This window comes from Ranitomeya variabilis, chromosome 1, assembly GCF_051348905.1.
Source record: "Ranitomeya variabilis isolate aRanVar5 chromosome 1, aRanVar5.hap1, whole genome shotgun sequence".
Classification (NCBI taxonomy): Eukaryota; Metazoa; Chordata; class Amphibia; order Anura; family Dendrobatidae; genus Ranitomeya; species Ranitomeya variabilis.
Window position 1 is genome coordinate 1,118,520,114 of NC_135232.1, and position 12,540 is coordinate 1,118,532,653.

General features: G+C 44.8%; 1 protein-coding gene across 1 annotated transcript in view; it reads right to left on the reverse strand.

The window, feature by feature from the left end:
* The window catches only part of POLR1A (RNA polymerase I subunit A), an 83,339-nt gene that overhangs the window by 56,207 nt on the left and 14,592 nt on the right, over positions 1–12,540 (reverse strand). Inside the window, exons 6-10 of the mRNA XM_077280229.1 lie at positions 8,267–8,373; positions 7,910–7,996; positions 6,653–6,749; positions 6,398–6,551; positions 5,243–5,416 (exon numbers count right to left, since the gene is read on the reverse strand). Coding sequence (XP_077136344.1) covers positions 5,243–5,416; positions 6,398–6,551; positions 6,653–6,749; positions 7,910–7,996; positions 8,267–8,373 — 619 coding nt within the window. The remainder of the gene's footprint in view (positions 1–5,242; positions 5,417–6,397; positions 6,552–6,652; positions 6,750–7,909; positions 7,997–8,266; positions 8,374–12,540) is intronic.

Sequence of the window (12,540 nt, forward strand, 5' to 3'; positions counted from 1 at the left end):
ACCCCAGAGCTGCACTCACTATTCTGCTGGTGCAGTCACTGTGTACATACATTACATTACTGATCCTGATTTACATCCTGTATTATACCCCAGAGCTGCACTCACTATTATGCTGGTGCAGTCACTGTGTACATACATTACATTACTGATCCTGAGTTACGTCCTGTATTATACCCCAGAGCTGCACTCACTATTCTGCTGGTGCAGTCACTGTGTACATACATTACATTACTGATCCTAAGTTACATCCTGTATTATACTCCAGAGCTGCACTCACTATTATGCTGGTGCAGTCACTGTGTACATACATTACTGATCCTAAGTTACATCCTGTATTATACTCCAGAGCTGCACTCACTATTCTGCTGGTGCAATCACTGTGTACATACATTACATTACTGATCCTGAGTTACATCCTGTATTATACTCCAGAGCTGCACTCACTATTATGCTGGTGCAGTCACTGTGTACATACATTACTGATCCTAAGTTACATCCTGTATTATACTCCAGAGCTGCACTCACTATTCTGCTGGTGCAATCACTGTGTACATACATTACATTACTGATCCTGAGTTACATCCTGTATTATACTCCAGAGCTGCACTCACTATTCTGCTGGTGCAATCAATGTGTACATACATTACATTACTGATCCTGAGTTACATCCTGTATTATACCCCAGAGCTGCACTCACTATTCTGCTGGTGCAGTCACTGTGTACATACATTACATTACTGATCCTGAGTTACATCCTGTATTATACTCCAGAGCTGCACTCACTATTCTGCTGGTGCAGTCACTGTGTACATACATTACATTACTGATCCTGAGTTACATCCTGTATTATACTCCAGAGCTGCACTCACTATTCTGCTGGTTCAGTCACTGTGTACATACATTACATTACTGATCCCGAGTTACATCCTGTATTATACCCCAGAGCTGCACTCACTATTCTGCTGGTGCAGTCACTGTGTACATACATTACATTACTGATCCTGAGTTACATCCTGTATTATACTCCAGAGCTGCACTCACTATTCTGCTGGTGCAATCACTGTGTACATACATTACATTACTGATCCTGAGTTACATCCTGTATTATACCCCAGAGCTGCACTCACTATTCTGCTGGTGCAGTCACTGTGTACATACATTACATTACTGATCCTGAGTTACATCCTGTATTATACTCCAGCGCTGCACTCACTATTCTGCTGGTGCAGTCACTGTGTACATACATTACATTACTGATCCTGAGTTACATCCTGTATTATACCCCAGAGCTGCACTCACTATTCTGCTGGTGCAGTCACTGTGTACATACTTAACATTACTGATCCTGATTTACATCCTGTATTATACCCCAGAGCTGCACTCACTATTCTGCTGGTGCAGTCACTGTGTACATACATTACATTACTGATCCTAAGTTACATCCTGTATTATACTCCAGAGCTGCACTCACTATTATGCTGGTGCAGTCACTGTGTACATACATTACATTACTGATCCTGAGTTACATCCTGTATTATACCCCAGAGCTGCACTCACTATTCTGCTGGTGCAATCACTGTGTACATACATTACATTACTGATCCTGAGTTACATCCTGTATTATACTCCAGAGCTGCACTCACTATTCTGCTGGTGCAGTCACTGTGTACATACATTACATTACTGATACTGAGTTACATCCTGTATTATACTCCAGAGCTGCACTCCCTATTCTGCTGGTGCAGTCACTGTGTACATACATTACTGATCCTGAGTTACATCCTATATTATACCCCAGAGCTGCACTCACTATTCTGCTTGTGCAGTCACTGTGTACATACATTACTGATCCTGAGTTATCTCCTGTATTATACTCCAGAGCTGCACTCACTATTCTGCTGGTGCAGTCACTGTGTACATACATTACAGTACTGATCCTGAGTTACATCCTGTATTATACTCCAGAGCTGCACTCACTATTCTGCTGGTGCAGTCACTGTGTACATACATTACTGATCCTGAGTTACATCCTGTATTATACCCCAGAGCTGCACTCACTATTCTGCTGGTGCAGTCACTGTGTACATACATTACATTACTGATCCTAAGTTACATCCTGTATTATACTCCAGAGCTGCACTCACTATTATGCTGGTGCAGTCACTGTGTACATACATTACATTACTGATCCTGAGTTACATCCTGTATTATACCCCAGAGCTGCACTCACTATTCTGCTGGTGCAATCACTGTGTACATACATTACATTACTGATCCTGAGTTACATCCTGTATTATACTCCAGAGCTGCACTCACTATTCTGCTGGTGCAGTCACTGTGTACATACATTACATTACTGATACTGAGTTACATCCTGTATTATACTCCAGAGCTGCACTCCCTATTCTGCTGGTGCAGTCACTGTGTACATACATTACTGATCCTGAGTTACATCCTATATTATACCCCAGAGCTGCACTCACTATTCTGCTTGTGCAGTCACTGTGTACATACATTACTGATCCTGAGTTATCTCCTGTATTATACTCCAGAGCTGCACTCACTATTCTGCTGGTGCAGTCACTGTGTACATACATTACAGTACTGATCCTGAGTTACATCCTGTATTATACTCCAGAGCTGCACTCACTATTCTGCTGGTGCAGTCACTGTGTACATACATTACTGATCCTGAGTTACATCCTGTATTATACCCCAGAGCTGCACTCACTATTCTGCTGGTGCAGTCACTGTGTACATACATTACATTACTGATCCTAAGTTACATCCTGTATTATACTCCAGCGCTGCACTCCCTATTCTGCTGGTGCAGTCACTGTGTACATACATTACATTACTGATACTGAGTTACATCCTGTATTATACTCCAGAGCTGCACTCCCTATTCTGCTGGTGCAGTCACTGTGTACATACATTACATTACTGATCCTGAGTTACATCCTGTATTATACTCCAGAGCTGCACTCCCTATTCTGCTGGTGCAGTCACTGTGTACATACATTACAGTACTGATCCTGAGTTACATCCTGTATTATACTCCAGAGCTGCACTCACTATTCTGCTGGTGCAGTCACTGTGTACATACATTACTGATCCTGAGTTACATCCTGTATTATACCCCAGAGCTGCACTCACTATTCTGCTGGTGCAGTCACTGTGTACATACATTACATTACTGATCCTGAGTTACATCCTGTATTATACCCCAGAGCTGCACTCACTATTCTGCTGGTGCAGTCACTGTGTACATTACATTACTGATCCTAAGTTACATCCTGTATTATACTCCAGCGCTGCACTCCCTATTCTGCTGGTGCAGTCACTGTGTACATACATTACATTACTGATACTGAGTTACATCCTGTATTATACTCCAGAGCTGCACTCCCTATTCTGCTGGTGCAGTCACTGTGTACATACATTACATTACTGATCCTAAGTTACATCCTGTATTATACTCCAGCGCTGCACTCCCTATTCTGCTGGTGCAGTCACTGTGTACATACATTACATTACTGATCCTGAGTTACATCCTGTATTATACCCCAGAGCTGCACTCACTATTCTGCTGGTGCAGTCACTGTGTACATACATTACATTACTGATCCTGAGTTACATCCTGTATTATACCCCAGAGCTGCACTCACTATTCTGCTGGTGCAGTCACTGTGTACATACATTACATTACGGATACTGAGTTACATCCTGTATTATACTCCAGAGCTGCACTCCCTATTCTGCTGGTGCAGTCACTGTGTACATACATTACTGATCCTGAGTTACATCCTATATTATACCCCAGAGCTGCACTCACTATTCTGCTTGTGCAGTCACTGTGTACATACATTACATTACTGATCCTGAGTTATCTCCTGTATTATACTCCAGAGCTGCACTCACTATTCTGCTGGTGCAGTCACTGTGTACATACATTACAGTACTGATCCTGAGTTACATCCTGTATTATACTCCAGAGCTGCACTCACTATTCTGCTGGTGCAGTCACTGTGTACATACATTACTGATCCTGAGTTACATCCTGTATTATACCCCAGAGCTGCACTCACTATTCTGCTGGTGCAGTCACTGTGTACATACATTACAGTACTGATCCTGAGTTACATCCTGTATTATACTCCAGCGCTGCACTCACTATTCTGCTGGTGCAGTCACTGTGTACATACATTACATTACTGATCCTGAGTTACATCCTGTATTATACCCCAGAGCTGCACTCACTATTCTGCTGGTGCAGTCACTGTGTACATACATTACTGATCCTGAGTTACATCCTGTATTATACTCCAGAGCTGCACTCACTATTATGCTGGTGCAGTCACTGTGTACATACATTACATTACTGATCCTGATTTACATCCTGTATTATACTCCAGAGCTGCACTCACTATTATGCTGGTGCAGTCACTGTGTACATACATTACATTACTGATCCTGAGTTACATCCTATATTATACCCCAGAGCTGCACTCACTATTCTGCTTGTGCAGTCACTGTGTACATACATTACATTACTGATCCTGAGTTATCTCCTGTATTATACTCCAGAGCTGCACTCACTATTCTGCTGGTGCAGTCACTGTGTACATACATTACATTACTGATCCTGAGTTACGTCCTGTATTATACCCCAGAGCTGCACTCACTATTCTGCTGGTGCAGTCACTGTGTACATACATTACATTACTGATCCTGAGTTACATCCTGTATTATACCCCAGAGCTGCACTCACTATTCTGCTGGTGCAGTCACTGTGTACATACATTACATTACTGATCCCGAGTTACCTCCTGTATTATACCCCAGAGCTGCACTCACTAGTCTGCTGGTGCAGTCACTGTGTACATACATTACATTACTGATCCTGAGTTACATCCTGTATTATACCCCAGAGCTGCACTCACTATTCTGCTGGTGCAGTCACTGTGTACATACATTACATTACTGATCCGGAGTTACATCCTGTATTATACTCCAGAGCTGCACTCACTATTCTGCTGGTGCAGTCACTATGTACATACGTTACATTACTGATCCTGAGTTACATCCTGTATTATAGCCCAGAGCTGCGCTCACTATTCTGCTGGTGCAGTCACTGTGTACATACGTTACATTACTGATCCTGAGTTACATCCTGTATTATAGCCCAGAGCTGCGCTCACTATTCTGCTGGTGGAGGATCAGCAGGGCGGTCCCCACGTACCTGACGAATGCCGGGATACTTGTCCGTCATCAGTCTGTCCATCTCGCTGTCAAACACGATGTTCACGTGACTCTGCAGCCGGGTCCAGGAGTTGTAGAGTTTATCTGTGAGGCTTTGGCCGAGCAACAAGGGCAAGAACGATCGATCGATGGTTTCTGCCGGCTCGGGGTCGTCCTGAGAAAAATATCCCTTAGGTAAATATTTCGCCTTCTGGATCCCCCCTAATACTACTCCCATGAGTGCAGGATGGAAAATCTGATTAGTTCTGCAACAATGGAAGAGGAAGGCGGCGCCTCACTCCGTGTGCATGAAGACGGCGCTCTGCAGGACATATGGCACTGTCACTGACCCTCCATGTAACCACCAACTGCACAGAGCCATGATTCCTCCACAATATCCCCGCCATGCTTTACAACGCGCAGTAAATGGATCAGTAACTCAAAGGCTCCCTCTGCTGGTGATTCGTGAAATGACAGGGTCTCCGAAAAAAAATACTTATCATACTAATAAATGTTAACATGACTTATTAGATGTAAAAAAAAAATACCTGATTATACTAATCTACATGACCTGTTAATTTTAATTTTCATTTTATTTACTTCCAAGAACTATATAATAATTGTTTTTTTTTATAATTTCAGAACTTTGTATAAAATATATATATACACACAGCTGGTGTTATTTTCTGGACGTAGCTGGACTGGAGCACATGATGATGAGCGTATTACACCTCTCCTTCCACAAAGTAACAAAACCCTCCTGTACAACAGAGAACCAATCATGACGCAAAAAAAAAAATCCAGCCTGAAGGCGCCATCTGCTGTTCACATGAAATATGACAAGACTTGTTGAGCGAAAGGTTTTGGCGCCATCTAGTGTTGGCACAGATTATTACCATTACATTTAATCGGACATTTTCACACTTTGTCAATTTTTCAGATTATATATTAAGTAAAACACTTTATTTAAAAGATAATGTTATGTTATCCCCGAAAAATCGCCCCAGAGTGTCGTCGGCTAGGTGTCTGTCCTTTATCTAGTATAGTTATCAGTCTTGAGATGCCAAAAAAGTTTACAGGAAAACAGAAAAAGTTGCTAAACTCCCAAAAATAAAGTTAATGTTATGTATATAGGGGAAGGCTCATCACTCCCTACCTCGGTCCTGGTGCCCTGCTGGGCGATCTTCTGCTCCTCCGCCATCACTGCCAGTAACTTCTGTATGAGGGTGACATCCTTTAGGACAGCCTGCAGATTAACCGTCTGCCCGTTGGTGTACATCTGATCCGCCAAGCGATTGACAGGGCGGAAACTGCGCCAAGAAGAGAACGGAACACTCAGAGGAGAAGCAGAACGTTCCGACCACCGGAGGGCCGGCGGATGGAGCCGACACCTCCCCTCCATGTGACCTACCGAGCAGGAGGGACCACCACCAGGTCAAGGAAGAACACGTCTGGAGAGAACTCCTTGCCGATGGCCATGCCGGAAAACAGGCACCGCAGGAAGAAACCTGGAGACGTAGAATAAAGGACAGTCACAAGGCAGAATTAAAGGGACGACGTCCATCTAATTCCTTCACCCCCGGCGCCATTTTCCATCCCCCTTCTTCCTGTAGACATAACCTTTTAAAATTTTCCATATAGCCATGTGACGGCTTGGTTTTTTTGCAGGATAAATTGTACTTTTGAAAGACACCATTCATTTTACCATATATTGTCCTGGAAAAACAACAAGTGCATTGAAATTGCAAAAAAAAAGTGGAATTACACAATGTTTTTTGCTTTTTTTTTTATCTATCATGTTCACTATATGGTAAAACTGATCAGGCAATATGATTCCCCAGGTCGGCACGAGTGTGCAGATACCAAACATGTCTAGGTTTTTATTTAAGTGGTGGAAATAAATTAAAAAATTTGTAAAAAAAAATACATTAAATTAACTTTTTGTCATCATTTCCTGAGACCTGTAATGTTATTTTTTGGGATCTGGGGCTGGGTGAGGGCTTATTTTTTGCGCCCTGAGCTGACGTTTTTAAAGGATACCATTCGAGGGTAGATACGCGATCTTGATCAACCGTTTTTGCATTTTATTGCAAAGTTGAGGCGGCCAAAAAAAACAACATAATTTTGACATTTCGATTATTTTTCTCATTACACCGTTTACCGATCGGATTAATTTATTTCATATTTTCATAGATCGGGCGATTCTGAACGCGGCGATACCAAATATGTGGGGTTTTTAAATTATTTTATTTTCATTGGGGAGAAATTTGAATTGTGTTTTTTTCATGTTTTTAATTTTTTTTTTTCTGCACAATTTCATTTATGTGTAGGTCCCCTTAGGGGACTGGAAGCTGCGATCATGTGACACATGCAGACACATGAGATCACATGTGTAGACGGCACGTTATATCTGCCACCGAGTAAACAAAGGGCGACTGCAGATTTATTACGTTACTTTCCATTTTATTACATTTAGGACGGATTCTTTAACTCCTGGACAACCCCTTTAAATCCTTATTACATTTAGGACGGATTCTTTAACTCCTGGACAACTCCTTTAAATCCACCCGAAAATTAAGGAGTGATTAAATACGACAGCAGTGGCCAATCACTGACTGCCGTCACCCACGGTAACACCCCCGAGGTACAAATATAAGCATGGCGCTACCTTCATTTTCCCATAGAGCCTCTACGTGCTCCTTTGTAGTGCTGGGAGTCAGGAAGCCGCGTTCAGTGATCTCTGAGGTCTCCTCAACTGGAAAAAGAAAAAAAAGAAATTAGAAATACAAGAAACGTTGCTGCAATCCCCATGTACATAGGACTGGAATCTAACCGCTTAGACGCCGCATTCAGCATTGTCTGTAGCATCTAAGGGAGTTAGAATATTGTGATGGCCGTTGCACACGGCACAGACACAGCTCTTCCCAGCCACCTTTCAAAAAAAAATTGTCAAATTTAAAGGGGCACTTCTCTAAATTTTGATTAACCCAAAAGATATATAACGTATGTAGAGGGGGACACTCACTTCCCGGGACCCCCGTACTCTTAGCCGGGTTCTTCTTGCCTCCTTTAGAGTTCATCAGGACGGTCAGCTTGCTGTTGTGTTCTTTCCGGACGGCGGAGGACGGCGCACTAAGGAAAACAAAACAAACAAAACATCAAAAGTTAGAAGAGTTATTAAAAGTTTGCCACTTTGGTCAAAGTTTGAGCGCCCGTCCGACCCCTAAGAGGCCTCCGAGTCAGTTTTCCCAGCCAGCAGAGTAGTTTAGACACAAAACCAAAAAAGTACTATTTTAGAATAATAAAATGACTCAAAAAATTACTCAGTTCCCTGGTGGTCTAGGGAAGCGTGTGGGAATGAGGACTTAATTTCCTGATGGTCAAAATGGTCAATTCCAACTTCACTGGTCTTCAAAAGCAGTTGATTAATTTTATTTTTATTTTTTTAATACCAGTCATAATGATGGAAGGTGAATTCCTATGTCCCTGGGGGTCTAGTGTAGTGAGAAAATGATGATACGGTGTAGAGTAGGACGTAATGTCAGCTTACTTGGTAATTTATAACAGCAAGGGGGGAGGTTAAGCAAGTGGGGGGCACGCAAGCGTCCCAGAAGGAAAGCGTCACGAAGATAAGCGTCGTGATACAGCAGTTATTTCATGGCACAGAACTAACATCCATCTTCTCTCTTCACACAGGTATTCACTCCCTCTGCTTGCTGTCCTCTGCATTTCATTAAAGTGGTGCTACTTCCTACCTCTGATAGCTGTATCATCTGCTGCAATAGACTCTAATGTCTGGACTATGAATGTCGAACCATCCTTAAGGGGGCACGCAAGTGGGGGGCACGCAAGCGTCCCAGAAGGAAAGCGTCACGAAGATAAGCGTCGTGAAACCGCAGTTATTTCATGGCAGTTAGCCAGGGCAGGAGTCAGGTAACCCACACTCTGCTCTCCCTTCTCACCATGTGCTATATTCCTATCCTCCTATGCTCCCTTGCAATCCGCATTCACCGCCCAATCCCCCCTCCACCACGACTCATACACATCAGCCCCTCACTGCTTTCCTCTCCCATGTACAGCTCCCATGCACTTCTCACCTTCCTGAAAAACCTCAGCCCATCTTGCCCAAACACACTGCACAAAAAAACTTCAAACGCTTCAAAAAACTATTTGCTTTTTATCTTGTTACTCCTACTGATTTCAGGGGACATATCCCCCAATCCCGGTCCCCCATCCCCCAACCGCTACCCTATCTCATATCAAAACCATACTAACCTTATTAATATTACTTGCACTCCCTCACCTCTCCCTTTCAATTGTGCCCTTTGGAATCCACGGTCTGTATGTAACAAGCTCCCTTTCCTGCACAACTACTTTCTGAACAACTCTCTCAATCTGTTGGCCCTCACTGAAACCTGGATCCAGGACTCTGACACTGTCTCCCCTGCTGCCATTTCCCATGGTGGCTTACAATTCTCCCATTCCCCGAGACCCACAAACAGACCTGGTGGTGGAGTCGGCATACTCTTGTCCCCCCAATGCACGTTCCAGGTTATACCCCCAGTTCCATCACTCTCATTCCCTTCTTCTGAGGTCCACACCATCAGGCTCTTCCGTCCCCTCTCCCTCAGAGTAGCGTCATATACCGGCCCCCAGGCTTACCTACCCACTTCATTGACCATTTCTCAGCCTGGCTGCCGCACTTCATGTCCTCAGAACTACCAACCCTTATCCTGGAAGATTTCAACATCCGCATAAACAGCCCCACTTCTACATCTGCATCCCAGCTTCTATCGCTAACCACTTCCCTAGGCCTCTCACAGCTCTCAACCTCTGAAACACACAAAGACGGTAACACCCTGGACCTGGTCTTTGCCCGGCTCTGTTCAATCTCCAACCTAGATAACTCACCACTTCCCCTCTCTGACCACAACATTCTATCCTTCACATTCACAATTCCTCGCCCACCCCAGCACTCTCCTACCTACAACACATTCAGAAATCTACATGCCATTAACCCTCATACACTTTCAGACTCCTTACACTCATCATTGTCCCCAATCTATCTCTTCTTTTTCATGTCCTGATCTGGCTGTACATCACTACAACGACATTCTTAGAAGCACCCTGGACCAAGTAGCTCCCCTCACCCTCAGAACCTCCAAACACAGAGTGAAACAGCCCTGGCTCACATCACAAACCCGATTTCTCCAGCGATGCTCTAGGAGTGCTGAACGCTTATGGAGGAAAACTCGCACCCCAGAAGACTTCATACACTTCAAATTTATGTTAAGAACCTATAACTCAGCCCTTCACCTCGCCAAACAGACCTACTTTACCACCCTGATCTCCTCACTAGCCAACAACCCCAAGAAACGTTAACACCTTTCACTCCCTCCTCAGGCCAAAAGCACAAGCCCCTATCACAGACATTTGTGCTGATGACCTGGCCTCCCACTTTATAGAGAAAATAGACAATATCCGTCAGGAAATCCGCTCCCAGACACCAAGTGCAATGACTCCCATTCCTCCCTGCATCTCCCCTGGCTCACTCTCCACATTCGATCCCATCACAGAAGAAGAAGTCTCCAAGCTCCTCTCCTCTTCTCGTCCGACTACATGCACCACCGACCCCATTCCCTCACACCTCCTCCAGTCTCTCTCTCCAGTCGTCACAACTCACCTAACTACAATCTTTAATCTCTCCCTCTCCTCTGGCATTTTCCCCTCCTCCTTCAAACACTATCAGGAGATTTTTGTGTACTCACTGTAAAATCTTTTTCTCCGAGCCACTCATTGGGGGACACAGGACCATGGGTGTTATGCTGCTGCCACTAGGAGGACACTAAGTAAACAGAAATATTAACTCCTCCTCTGCAGTATACACCCCTTCACTGGCTACAATTTCCCAGTTCGGTAGTAAAGCAGTAGGAGCATGAACAATGACAACCTATGTCAAAAACGAAGAAGTAACAACAACAAGCCAAACAGGCTAACAGGGTGGGTGCTGTGTCCCCCAATGAGTGGCTCGGAGAAAAAGATTTTACGGTGAGTACACAAAAATCTCCTTTTCTCCTACGCCTCATTGGGGGACACAGGACCATGGGACGTACCAAAGCAGTCCCTGGGTGGGTAGCAATATGCTAATACCCCATGTACCACTGACTTACGGCTAAGGAACTGCCGCTTGCAGAATGCGCCTGCCAAGGGCGGCGTCTGCAGAAGAGAGAGAATGAATGTGGTAATGTTTGGTGAAAGTGTGCAAACTGGACCATGTCGCAGCCTTGCAGACCTGCTGTGCTGACGCCTGGTGCCGAATGGCCCACGAGGCGCCCACCGACCGAGTAGAATGGGCCTTGATCCCAGCCGGGATAGGCACACCCCGGACACGATAGGATTCTTGAATGGCTGACCGAATCCACTTAGCTAGAGTAGCTTTGGAAGCGGGAGAACCCTTCCTGGACCCTTCTGGAAGTACAAACAGGACATCCGACGTGCGGAAGGGAGCCGTCCTTGAGACGTACCGACGAAGAGCCCTCACCACATCAAGAGTGTGCAGAGCCTTTTCAATGCGATGGACTGGAGCCGGACAGAACGAAGGCAAAACAATCTCCTCATTGAGGTGGAAAGGAGAAACGACCTTGGGAAGAAAAACGGGAGAGGTTCTCAACACTGCCTTGTCCGGATGAAAAATTAGAAACGGAGGGCGGCAGGAAAGTGCCGCTAGCTCCGAGACCCGTCTGATGGACGTAATAGCCACTAGGAAAACTACCTTCCAAGAAAGGAAGGTCAGGGAAACGTCCGATAGCGGTTCGAAGGGAGTCTCTTGAAGAGCTCCTAGAACCAAATTAAGATCCCACGGATCCAAAGGCATTTTGTAGGGAGGCGCCACACGGGAAACTCCCTGGAAAAAAGTCCTGACCGGCAATCTATTGGCGATTTTTCGCTGGAAGAGTACTGACAATGCCGAAACCTGACCTTTTAGAGAACTAAGAGCAAGTCCCGAGTCCAGGCCAGATTGGAGAAACTCCAATATGGCAGGGACAGAAAATACTAGGGGAGATCGCCCCTGTGTGTCACACCATGAGAAGAAAATTCGCCAGGTACGGTGATAACTGCGCATGGATACGGGTTTCCTAGCCCTGATCATGGTGGAAGACACCTTGGGGGTGAAACCCGCTTGGCCTAGAATCCAGGATTCAACGGCCAGGCCGTCAAAGACAGGGCCCCTGAGTTCTGGTGGTAAATTGGGCCCTGTGAAAGGAGATCCACGCGATCTGGAAGACGCCAGGGGGCGTC